Below are 12,871 nucleotides of genomic sequence, written 5' to 3'. Positions count from 1 at the left end.
CTTGGAGGCCCCAGGTGGGATGAAGAGGCCAACGAGGCAGGGCAGGCGCCAGGTCCCGCGGTGAAGCAGCCCCCGGGTCCTCCCTCTGGAAGGCAGTCCACAGCTGGCAGGCAGATGGCCAGACAAAGGCCGGATGGGCAGACAAGACGGCCAGTTGGCCGGCCTCTGACCACCAAGCTGAATGTTCACAGGGGTTGGCTGTTCCCTCGACAGCCCTGAGGGTCCCCCGGAGGCAGGCAGGTGGGACTAGAAGAGATTAGAGAGAGGGGAGGAAAGAGGAAAGGAGGCAGACGAGGGGAGAGCAGGCTGGACTGGAGCAGTGCGACTGTCTCTGTCTTATCCTTGGAAGCAGGACTGTGAGGGGTACGCGTTGGGTGGGCAGGGGGATGGAGGGCGAGGAGGGAAGGAGAAGCTTTTCATCCCAACTGTGTGCCAGGAGCCTCGGGCAGAATCAGCACAGAGGTGCACGAATCTGGGCGCCAGAGACACGCTGTCTGGGCTCAGATCAAGCTCTGTCCCTTCCCATCTGGGTGACCTTGAGCAGGTTACAACCTCTCTGTTGCTCAATTCAGTGGTGCGCTGACAAACGCTTAACAGCCGGCTCTCCACAAAGGGAGGGGAGCCTTGATGCGTAGCGTGTGCCAATTTTCATGGTGCAAATACTCCCATCACGGCCTGATTTCAAGCTACCAATGTGTGTTGCTCATCAGAGCTGGGAAGAGGGAGGCCAGCCCCGCAGAGCTGTATGTACAGTGCTTCTGCCGTGCAGAGCCGAGAGCCAGAAATAACCTTAAGAACGCAGATAATAGTAAAAACGTAGTAATTAGAGAATGATGAATTTTGAGTATAAGTTGTGTAATTGTACGTTTCTATAATTTAGCTTTTAATAACGGTTGCGCTTAACAAGCAGCTCACACAATTCCTGAAAATTTAACAATCAGCTCTCGGGAGCCCATCTAAGCCAGCCCCAGCGTGCCAACTTCCTCATCTGTAAAAGGAAGATAAAAATAGCAACTCCGTGCTTGCTCAGAGCACTGGGTGAGATCAAGCTTGTAAGGTGCTTTAACGCCACGCCCTGCCCAGAGTGGGTCAGCCTTGGCCAACCCTGGGCCCTTGTTTAGATTAGCAAGGTAGAAACTATTTCCTCCTGTGTAGAAAAAGAATTGTTCCTGCTGGGTCTGTCTCCCAGGACCTGCCTGAGATCAGAGCAGCATAAGGGCCGAAAAGAGGTTGTTTCGTGTCCTCAGGACGTACACACGGGAGGGCGAAGGAAGACGTGTTCCCTCTGTGCCTGTCTGTTCTAGGTGGAGAAGGAATCAGCATAGGCACTGCCCCCTGTCTGGCTGGAGAGGAAACCCTGTCCACTGGGTGCCCAGCTAAAGAGTTAAAATGCCAAGGATCCAGGAAGGAGGGCCAAATCCTGCCAAGACAGTGAAGGGAGGCTTCATGGAGGCAGTGATGGCACCACGGGGCATTGAAGGCTGCATAGGAGTTTACCATAATATTCACAATCAAGCAGACTGAAATATAAATGACAAATCGTAGAAGACTGTATAATTATACTTATAACTCCAAGACTCATTAATTAGTAAGGCACAATGCTGATTGCTCATGATAACTGCAGTCGCCATTATGGACCATCTACCATAGACAAGGCCCAGGGATGTGCCCTGGACAGAAGCACCAAATATCTCATTTGACTCTCACTCTTGTCATCTTACAGAGGACACAACAGAGGCTACATAAAAGGAGTGATATCACATAGCTAGTTGTGGCTGAGCCAGAATTTAAACCCCAGTCTGTCAGACTCCAGAGGCCTTGCTCTAAATCACACTACAGACCGCCAGGCAGGGAAGGACGACAATCCCAGCTGCTGTTCCAAAGGTCAGAGAAAGCTCAGGATGTGTCGGGGACAGCAAGAAGGTGCGTGAGGCCACAGACTGGGAAGGCGATGGGAGTGGCAGCGCTGGGGGGAGATGTGGCCGTGACCCCCAGGACCAGGTCTGGCAGTTAGTTAGGGGGCAGTGGAGAGCCACAGCACACCGATCTCCCCATTCGAAGGGGCGCACTGGACAAGCCCCCCACAGGGTGGGTGCAGAGGGGCTGGAGGAGGCGAGCAAGGCAGCTGCCAGACTGTAGCCACCCTGGTCCAGCCGCCCCCTCCTGTCCACAGCGAAACAGGAAAGCCACCCCCCACCCCCAGGCACTCTCCTCGCTGGCTTTCTGCCTACCTGTCTGGGTGGGCAGTGCCATCCAGGACTGGAGGTGGCCTCCCATCCGAGTGGCCACAGCCCATCCCCACCCCCATCCCAGCCCGTCCAAGATCACCGAGTCCCAACCTGAATTTTCCCATTTGTCCTATTTTGCACCTGGGGCCACCGAAAGGTAGAGGAACGGGCCCAAGATGACACAGCGACTCTCCTGACCCCAGACTCCCTTGTCATTTTGTGTCCTCCCCTTGGGAACAAGAGTCCAAGGTCGAGAGACAGACACGATCTATCTTTACAGCACTCCCCTCTGCTCAGGAAAGACAAGAGAGAGGACCTCTCCTGGGCCTCGGGGATGTCACAGGCCAGCAGACAGGGCTGAACACACAAAACCAGCAGCTGCGGGGGGAGGGGGGGGACGGGAGGGGGACGTTCCTGGCAGAAGGAGCAGCACAGGCAAAGGCCTGAATGTGTGAACCTTGGCCCGGATGGGGGCCCAGAGGCTTCTCTGGCCAGCAGGCAGCTCTGCTGAAAATAAAGACCAGTCGGAGCTAGAAGCTTCCCGGACCCACCACCCCCAACCCCACAGGCTTTGTTCAAGAGGAGAGCTTGCTGGGCAGACCGGCTGCCCCACCCCTGGTCCCGGCAGGGGTGGCCTTTCCAGCACGAGGACATCCTGTGGTCGGGGTGCGGGGAAGCCCTCGCTCAGCTCACGTGTGCTGAGCCCACAGGTCTGGGACAATGGAGCCGCGGGCCGGGCGCCAGGCCAGGGGGGCAGGGCCATGGGGGAGAAGTCCGAGCCCCCCGCTACCAGGAAAAGCTGGGTCTGAGCCTCCCTCCCTCCTCTGCCTGCTGGACGATGCCCCCTCATCCCAGGGCTAGAGAGAGGTCAGCAGGGAGACAGAGCTTGGACAGCACCCCTGAGGCACAGTCCTTCTCTCCCGGGCACCCCAGGGCTCAGCAAGCTGGCCAAAGACCTTCGCCCGGTGGGCCCGCTGAGGCCATCAGCACCCAGACTCCGAACCACCCATGCCGAGAGCTCCCGGCCCCTGGCAGGCAGCCCCCACATACCACCCCCACCTCCAACCCCCAGGGGCTGCTGACGAGCTGGTCCTGGAGCTGTGCTGGGGGAGCCCGGGGCTCCCACGCTGCAGCCTTGCTGCCCCATGTCCAGCCCCACCTCGGCCTGGGCTGTACCAGGGCTATTTTTACAAAGTCCAGATCCGGCCAGCTTGTTATTTGCCTCGCCGTCCTCCACATCCTGTGGGCAGGGAGGGTCCTTGGGCAGGCGGGGGCCAGGCTCTGGAGGCCAGCCAAGATGACAGGGAGGACCCAGGACCGCCTGGCCCCAGCGAGGCCTGGAAGCCCACCACGCTCAGACTCCCTGCACGAAGAACGGCAGCTACTCCGCCCTTCAGCTCCCTTGAAGAGGGAAACCCTAGGGTGGCCCCTCGGGCTCCTTCATGGGGATCCCTCTGACGGGAGGGCCCTGGGGGCCGCCCAGCTTTGCCTTCAGAGCATGAGTCTTTGAAGCGGGAGGGTGTTATTGGGCGGGACGAAGCAGGGAGGGAGCAAGGCCAAGAGGCTCAGCCCCAGAGCAAAGGCACCGTCTGGTTTCGGTCTGAGCTGGCTCTTCCTCTGTCCCCGCTCTCCCTCCGCCCCCACCCCCAATCCTGGCACTTCCTCATGATGCCACGATGCCCAGCCCTGAGTGGCCTTCCAGCTTCCTCTGCCCTCCATTCCCACACTCCACCCCAGAGGGGATCTCATGCTGCACACAGCCTCCAGGGACCTGCCCTGCTCCGAAACCTTCTCTGGCTCCCGGCTACCTCGCCTCAAGACAAAAATTCAGATGCCTTTCTCCATCAGACCCTGCCTGCTGTCCAGCCTCCTCTCCCCACAGCTCAGCCCACTACCAACAAAACACCACCAGAGCCAGCAATGCCACAAACTTCACTCTCCCTGCACCCTTCCCCTGAATTGCATTTATGCTGATTTCCTCAGATCTAGCTTCTAATTTGATTATTTTCTCTTCAGCTGGGTCTAATCTACTTGTTTGCTCATCTAATTATTACATTTTTTAATACTTGTATTTTTCACTTCCAGAATTTCCAATTTAGGTCTCTTAAACATCTTTTTTAGAGTTCCCAATGTGGTGCAGTGGAAACAAATCTGACTAGGAACCATGAGGTTGTGGGTTCGATCCCTGGCCTCGCTCAGTGGGTTGAGGATCTGGTGTTGCCGTGAACTGTGGTGTAGGTTGCAGACACAGCTCGGATCCCACGTTGCTGTGGCTGTGGTGTAGGCTGGCAGCTGCAGTTACAATTCGACCCCTAGCCTGAGAATCTCCATATGCTTGTGGGTATGGCCCTAAAAAGCAAAAAAAAAATCTCCTTTCCTGAGCCAGGAATCAAACCCATGCCACAGCAGCAACCCAAGCCGCTACAGTGACACCACCAGATTCTTAACCCACTGCACCAAAGAGAACGCCTCCCTGTCCCTTTTTTGGTCTTTTTCCAGGGCCACGCTCATGGCATCCAGCATTTGAGAGGCCATCTCTCAGGATCCAGCATTGCTGTGAGTGTAGGTCGCAGATGCCGCTCGGCCTGTAGCTACAGCTCCAATCGACCCCTAGCCTAGGAACCTCCATATGCTGCAGGTGCAGCCCTAGAAAGACTATAAATATTTATATATACTATAACAAGCTTCTAAGACATACACTAGCCCCCGCTTGGCCTCATATCAGCTCCCACTCCTGTTTTTGAGTTCAACCGTTTGCTTGCAGCCTCTGGAAATGTCCCTGCAAGCTTGAGCTTCCAAACTCAGCTATAGGCAACTGAAATATGTTTTCTTGGCATGTTTTATCCAGCTTGGAGGAAGGGAAATCTGACAAATGGACAAGCTGACTGGAAGCCCTTTCCCCTGAGCAAACTCTAACTCATCCTTCAAAGCCCCACCTAAGTGTTCCCTTGCCACCAGGGACAGCTAGGTCCACACTCATTGCTCTCACCATCACCACCACCCTGCCCTGGGCTCTCACAGCCCCCCCTGGGTGTGGACTGGATCCATCTGTTCCCATCAGTAGAGGGCGTCTACCTGAGGGCAGGACGGAGTCCCTGGCAGACCCCAGCACAGGAGGCTGCAGAGCAATAGATTCGGCATCAGCTGCCCCTTTAGGTGGAGGCTGCAGGAGCCCGATTTCCCAAAACAGCAAGACCCAAGAGCTGCAATCCTGCTGTGGGCTTTTTTTTTTTTTTTTAAGGGCCACACCTGCAGCATATGGAAATTCCCAGGCTAGGGGTCAGATCAGAGCCCCATCTGCAACCTACACCACAGCCACAGCAATGCCGGATCCTTAACCCACTGAGTGAGGCCAGGAATCAAACCTGCATCTCATAGATACCAGTGGGGTTCGTTAACCACTGAGCCATGATGGGAGCTCCTGCTGTGGGCTTTCACAGAAGCTCAGCTACAGCTACTGCAGGGGCCAGCTCAGAGCTGGCAGCAGCCCGCAGGCGGTGCCAAAAGTAGGCTCTTTCCAAACCAGCTTTCTTGCTCTGGTCCCCGGGGGAAACAGCAGGGTCAGGCCCAGGCTGAATCCTCAGCCACCCCCATCCTGTCTCCTGGCTCAGCAGCCTCTGGTGCCCACAAATAAGCAGGCAACCCAGCTCTCGGCCCCGGCCCTTTGATCTGGGCAAGACTCGACACCTGGCTGGCTCCCTCCCCTGGCTTTAACCTTATCGGGGCTTGGAGACAAGACAGGTGCCTGGAGCTCAGGCCAATTAGGTGATTTGCCTGGTGGCCCACTGAGTCACATCCTGGTCTAGCTCACCCGACTTCTCGGCTCGGTTGGCCAAAGGGGGGCGGACCCTCAGGGGAGCCATCCCAGCCCAGGTAGGTGGTAGGGTGAGGGCCAGAGGGTAATGACTACAGGATCTCAGAGAGTATGGGGACTTCTCACCCTGGCCCAGGGGCACCCACCCTGAGAACATGGAGACGCCAGACACTCAGACGCCCGGGATAAGCCCCGCCAATCCAGTGGCCCTCTGTGCCCCTCCCAAGCAGGAGGACCCCAGCTGCGGAAGTCCTCCTCCCAGGCCAGCTCCTCTCTCACCATGAGACCTTAAGCAAGTCACATCCCCTCTCCTGCCCTCGTCCTTCCACCTGGAAAGTGAAGCTGACCGAAGGGAGCTGAAGAGCTCAGGCAAGATGATGCTGTGGGTGACTTGTCCGCCTGGGCCAGGGCGCCAGGGATAAGGAGAGGCTGCTATGACTGCTCTCTTACCCAAGAAGGACACAGCTTGGGACATAACTGCGGCAGCGCTATGACCCTCCCACCCTCTCCCAGGGCAGCTGCACTGGCCCTGATCTCCATTGGCGAGGGTTGAACGGAGACGGCCAGGGCAGATCGGTCAGCAATGCCAAGACCAGAAGGGGGACAAGCCTTGGGCTGGGTCCCGGGTGACTCAGGGGTCATGGAGAGAGGGGGCTGGGCAGCTAGGCTCCCCCTGTCCTGCCCCGCCCTCCCCAGCTCAGCAGCCTGTACTCCTGTCTCCCTGCTGTAAGTGCTGGTCACAAAGAGCCCAGGAGGCTGGAGGAACCTGTCCAAGGCCTCAGAGCAGGATGACTCTGACCAGCCAGGGAGGCCCAGCAAGAGGGGAGGAGCCTGCAGAGGGGCTTGGGCTCACATCCCGGGTGGAGGGGATGTCTTCAGGGCAGGGACATGGCCATTACCCTTAAGAGGCGCTGGACCCCACAGCCTTGCCCCAGTCCTAGCTCGGTCAATCCTCACGTATTAGGACTAAACTTCAGAGCCGTCGCCCCCCCTCTGAGCCCCAAAGACCCCAAGGGGGAAATGAGGGCAGACGCTGGGCCTGAGTGGCTGTGGCTCAAGGAAAACTGGCACTGTGGATACAGGAATGTCACCCAGACAGGTCAGGCAGGTTCCTGATGGAGCCAGCTTGCTTCACCCCTCCTTCCCCGGAGAGCCGAGGAGAAGGGGTTCACAGACTGGAATGCAGACCCCGGCCCTTCTCCCCTACCCCTAATGGGGCCTCACAGCCAGCTGGACTCCAGGACCAAGGGAACTGGCTATACAACAAGCTCAGTCGAGTCAGGACCAGCCTTGAGATAGAATACTGGCTCTGAGTCTCTGCCCAGGCCTAAGAGTCCTACTGAGGGCACAGCCAGCACAGCCAGAGCCAGTGGGAGGGCCAGGGAGCCAGGAATGCAGGTCCTACAGGGCCATGGAGCGAGTGGCACAGGGACAAAGTGGACAGGGACTCTGGAGAGAGGGGCCGATAGGCTAGAATTTGCTTAATCACCTGCCACACTGCCCTGGTCCAGGGGCCTCAGGCACTGCCCACCCCCCTCCCCGCCAGTCACAAGGCTGGGGTCCCAGGGGAGAGGGGCCATGAACCTCAGTCTCAGGCCCAGCCCAGGACCCAGGTCCTCAGGCTCCCGCCCTAGGTTTGCAGACGGCTCTGGAGCTGAGCACGTGGCGTCTTCCGCTCTGGCCTCTGAGAGGTGCTCCCAGGTTGCCTGCATTCTTGCAGCTTACCCACAATCCCCTCAGGGCAGGTGTTATTTGTTTTACAAGAACAGGAGCAGAGTGAGTGGCAACCACAGGGCCGGGACACAAAGCCCATGCTCTTTCCAGAGGGTCAGGACCAGGAAAGAGATGGGCAGAGCTGCCTCACTAGGTAGAGACCCGGGCAGGGGGTCAGGGGGGGAGATGGGCCTCACCTGACTGCAGCAAGCCGGCGCCACGGTCCTTGACCCCGAAGTGCTGCTGGATGTCCAGGAGGACGCCTGGGAGGAGAAAACAGAGGGTGCTCGCTGCCGACTTGGGCCGCCTGGGAGCCCCCAACCCCGCCACCCCACCGAGGGGACCCCCAGCCTCAGCGAAGACCTCCGTGCACCTTGCAGAGCCCAGCCTGGCCCTATCTAGAGAACTACACCCTGCCCAGTGTAGCCAGGCCACTAGGGCATCTTGGACACCAAGTTCCCACCCTGTCCCCCCCGGGCCTCCCGTGCTCACCCTGGGGATAGGACCCCACCCCTCACTCGGCCAGCGACGGGGCACCCAAGGCACAGACAGGCAAGGCTCCCCCGTGGTCACGTTGCCTGGTGGGGAAGCCATGCCTCCTGCTGCCAGCCTGGGCCTCTTGCCCACCTGCGGCCCAGCCCCTAACGAGGTGCTGGGACCCCGGACAGTGAGCCTGCCCTCAGAGAGGACCACAAAGCCAGCAGCCCAGAGAGTGGGTGAGCAGCCACTGAAAGCTGCAGAGGAAGCCATGTGGCCAAGGAGAGGGCAGAGAGGGCCCGCAGGCAACACAACATCCCCCACTCCCCCACCCCCGCTCACCTGCAGCCAGGACCCCCCACTTCTCCCAGGCAGGAGCCAAGAGGCAGAGGGAAGCAGGTGGAGCTCCAGGCCTGCCTTCTTGAGCGCAGGAGAGCCCTGGAGGCCATCTCCGCCCTCCTCCCCATTCCCAGGCACCTCTGCGCGCCCATTAGGGCTTTTATGTGTCGAAGGGGGCGGAATAAGGAGAATAAAGAGAAACTGCGGACAGCTGTGGGCCGACAGCGCCATGGCCGTACGGAGGCCAGCAACCTCTGACCTCTCCCAGCACTTAACCAGGGCTCCTGAGTAAGCACAACCTCCAGCCCCGCGGCCCCAGGGCCCCCTCCTCAGCTTATCTGGGACAGAAGGAGGCTGGGCCAACAAGCCAGAGCCCCCCTGACCACTGCACGTCTGCCCGGAGAAGGGATGGGGCAGGAAGGAGACAGGGCCTGCCTCAGGAGTCCCCAAGCACGGGACCAGGACCTGCCCTCAGGGGACTCCCAGGACGATTCAGCATGACGCTGATAATACTGATGATGACGTCAGCATTTAAAATGCCGATGGTTCGTCTTCCTGAGCGTGAGGTGCTCTTTGCGTTTAAGCCACAGACAACCCTCTGATAGGCTGGTATCGGCCCACTGGGTAGACGAGGAAACGGAGGCACAGGGGGTTAAGCCACATGTTCAAAGTCGCACGACAGGGAAATGGGGGAAAGTGGAATCTCCAAACACAGTATGAGGGTCCCATCGGGTACTGGGGGAATGGAAGGGCCGCTGTCGCCCTACCTGAGACCCAGGGCTGGGATGCTGAGGGATTTCCTGGGCGGCAGGGTCCGCCCGGCTGGTGTTGCAGCAGCCTGCCAGCCGGGAGAAGCTGGTCTCCTCCTTGTTAATACCCAGAGTGGATTCACCATAATTACCCATAATGAAGAGGCTGTGTGAGACCCAGTTAATGACTTAATCACCAGGGCGGGCTGCAACCTTTCCTTGGAGGCAGAAGCCAGGGGCTGGTCCTGGGCTTGTGGATGGCACGGTCACCAAGTGGGACCTCCAAGGGGCCACGATGTGGTGTCCGAGGCCCTGAGTTCCCTCAGGACCTGTGGGTGGCTCGGCTGGACCTGACCTTGGGAGCCACCCATACTCACAGCCCATCCCCAGTGCGGAGCCAGGGCCCCGGGAGCCTCCTAATGTGTGGTTCTGACCACATCCTTCTCTCGCATCATCCCCATCACCTGAGGCTCCCCAGTGCTCCGGGGAGAAGGCAGTGCCTTCACCTGGCCAGGGGGCCGCACATTCCCCCTGCTAACCCCACCCTCCAGCCTCACTTGTCAGGATACTACCCCCAACCCATACTCCAGCCACCCCCAAGTTCTCATGCAACCCCCCACCCTGACAACACACACCTCCTCTTCTTACACTGGCTCAAATTTGTGGGCTGAGCTAATTCCTGCCATTCCTTCAAGATGAGTGGAGATGCCTCCTCTTCTGGGAAGTCTTCCCTGATTTCTCCCCTTCCCACCCACCTCCACAAATTAGTTGCCCCCACTCTCCCCTGTCCATCCCTATTTCAGCACTTGTCACACCAGGTTAGTTTGTTCTACAGAGAAGATACAGAGGGACATGGAGAGGAGCTCCTGGGACCCACTGTGGCCCGGAGCTAAGGGGCACTAGTTATAGATTCCTGCTAAGTTCCAGGTACTGTGTGAGGCTCTACAAAGGGTATTTCTAGTCCCTCTACTCAGGCTGATCTACGATCATCATCCCCATTTTACATACGTGGAAACTGAGGCTCCGGGAGATGAAATAACCTGTCATACAGCATGAAAGATGTTGGAGGGGAGATGAGAAACCATGTCTATTGCCCCAAACCAAACTTGTTCTTCTGCCACAAGGCCTTGCGTGCTTTGCTCTTGTCTCCCAGCCCAGGGCCCAGAGTCCAGCCAGCCCGCAGTGACTGTGGGGCGGACACTAGGTGGGTGGGCAGGTGCCTGCCTCATCACCCACTAGACCATGACCCCCCAGAGCTGGGACCAGAGCAAGTCAGCTCCAGCAGCCAGGACAGGGACAGTCACAATTTAGGCGTTGGGTAGATGGAAGGATGGGTAGAGTCAGGAGATGATAGGGGGCCCTGCACTGCGAGTCTCCATCCACAGCCCAGAGGAGGGCGTGGATCTGCAGTAACCATAGGCCCCCCTTCTGGGACGGAGGCCACACCAAAATGGCCATCGTGAAGGTGGCATGTGTCCATAGCAGATCAAAACCCTCTTGCTTCCTCCCAGAGGCACATCCTAGCCACCTGACTGGACACAGTCTCCCATCCATGACTTTAAGGTCCAGCATTTGCCTCTGCCTCCAGGAAGCCTCCCATGACTTCCTCCACTGCACAGAGTTCCTAGCAAGGGGGGGGAATATTTCTCTATATCCTTGGAGTCTAGACTCTCCCTAAGCAGTCTAGATCCCAAGGTACAGGAAGCTTTGGATGCCCCCACCCCAACTGCCCTGCAGCCGAGTCATGGGTCCAAGGCCTGTGTTCCAGGCAGAAGGTCAGAGAAATTCTTCCAAGGAACAGGGCCTCCTGTGGGCTGTAAGACCCTAGGTCGGGCCTTGCCTGGCTTTCTGGGTTGTTTTCCCTCTTCAAGGCCTGGAAAGGGCCACAGCCACAGGCGGCTGAGATCCCACTGGCCGCTGGCACGGGAAGCGTGTGTCACACAGCAGCCCAGCCGGGCGGCTCAGATTTTCCTCTGGGCTCCAGGCCGCCTTGGACCCATACGCCCCCTCCCTTCTTCACCACAGCCTTATTTTTAGCCTCTTTCCTGGAGGCTGAGGTTTAGTGGGTCACAGGATGGGCCTCATGCCCAGGAGCAGCCTCCTGCAGCACAGACCAAGCCCACTCCACCAGCCCCACCAGCCTGGGGCAGGCAAGGTGGGGCTCCCCCACCCCACACAGCCCTCCTCGGTCCCACGCCCACCGCTCCTGCTCCAGGCCTCTCCAGGCAGTCACCCCAAATCCACAGCCACAATCTTCCTCTGCCCACAGGGTCCTCCTTCCCGGGCCAAGAAGACATTCTGGAAAAGCAGGAGCACCTGAATCTTCTTCCCCGTTGACCTTAATTACACCCCTCCTGAGCCTCCAAGGGGCTCGCCTCTTGTCCAAGGCCAGCTGCCCCTCCCGCCTCCTGGGGAGCTTGCCCTGAGCCAGCCGCTGGCTCGAGCCGTGCTGTCAGCCTCTCCCTTACGTCTGTCTCCTGCACATCAGCCCACACACATGTTCACGTCGCTCTTATCCTGCTGGTCAAAGCATTCCTGCCTTGTCCCTGCAGGCGGCGGCCCTGCCTCTACCCCCGCCGCCCCTGCCTCTACCCCTGCCGCCCATGCCTTCACAGCTGAAGACCTTAAAAGATGTCTCACGCCTCCGCAATGCAAGGGCCTTATCTCCATCACCCCCTGAAGCCAACCACCTGCTGGTGGCTCCACCCCGCAGGCTCTCTCATCCCTCAGTGTCCCAGCCCCCTGGACTCACGGCTCCACCACCTGGTCCGCTCCCCAGGCCAGCCACCTGGGAGTCGGCCGTGACGCCCCTCTCCCCTCCCGTGAATGGGCCCCAGTGATTCCATCTGGGACCAGAAGACCAACCATCTGGCCTCTTCCCTGGGCTCCCTGCCTCCAGCCTCTCCCCACCATCCAGCATCCCTCCTGCAGCCTGAGCTCATAAGAACTTAGCAAGCTCCTGCTAAGTCCTAGGCTAGGGCTTCAGAGACCATAAGAAAGTTTCTGGCCTCAAGGAGCTAAGGCCATGGCCCTGTGGTTGTCACCTCTGGCTAGGGCTCAGAGTCACCTGTGCGTTCTTCAAAATCTACTGGCCCAGGCCACCGGTTCAGCAGTGCCACGGCTTAAAGCAACGATCATATGGGTATTAACATGTAACACCAGACACTATCCTGAGAGTGTAACCAAATTAGCTTATTGAGCATGGCTGCCCAGTCATGCTTGGTGGCTCCCCAGTGCCACCCAAATTAAGCCCGGACTCCTTCTAGCATTTGAGACCTCCACGCTCCAGATCTGCACAATCCCCCTGTCTAGAAGCGAGAGCCAGGAATCTATTAACACACTGCCCAGGCCCCCGTGACTCACGCAGCACAGCCCACAGGCCTCCCAGCCTTGACTACGGCCAGGCCGTCTCCCTGGGCTGTTCATCTCACTTGCTAAGATCCGCCTCGTCCAGACCCAGATCCAAGGTCACATGTACCAGGGTGACCCCCCAACTCCCTCCTCTGGGGCTTTTGTTGAAGAGGTGCCTGGATCCTCAAAGGCACCCCCAG

At 58.7% G+C, this 12,871-nt stretch overlaps 1 protein-coding gene across 3 annotated transcripts in view; it reads right to left on the bottom strand.

The window, feature by feature from the left end:
* The window catches only part of SPNS2 (SPNS lysolipid transporter 2, sphingosine-1-phosphate), a 44,688-nt gene that overhangs the window by 14,033 nt on the left and 17,784 nt on the right, over positions 1-12,871 (bottom strand). For all 3 annotated transcript variants that reach the window (XR_007131933.1, XR_007131932.1, XM_047758496.1), the window contains exon 2: positions 7,953-8,018. Coding sequence is in view for 1 of the 3 variants with exons in the window: in XM_047758496.1 (XP_047614452.1) it covers positions 7,953-8,018 (66 nt within the window). In the remaining 2 variants the exon portion in view is untranslated. The remainder of the gene's footprint in view (positions 1-7,952; positions 8,019-12,871) is intronic.

Source organism: Phacochoerus africanus, chromosome 14, assembly GCF_016906955.1.
Source record: "Phacochoerus africanus isolate WHEZ1 chromosome 14, ROS_Pafr_v1, whole genome shotgun sequence".
Taxonomy (NCBI): Eukaryota; Metazoa; Chordata; class Mammalia; order Artiodactyla; family Suidae; genus Phacochoerus; species Phacochoerus africanus.
The sequence above is the reverse complement of the archived record's forward strand: the minus strand, read 5'-3'. Positions and strand labels throughout refer to the sequence as shown.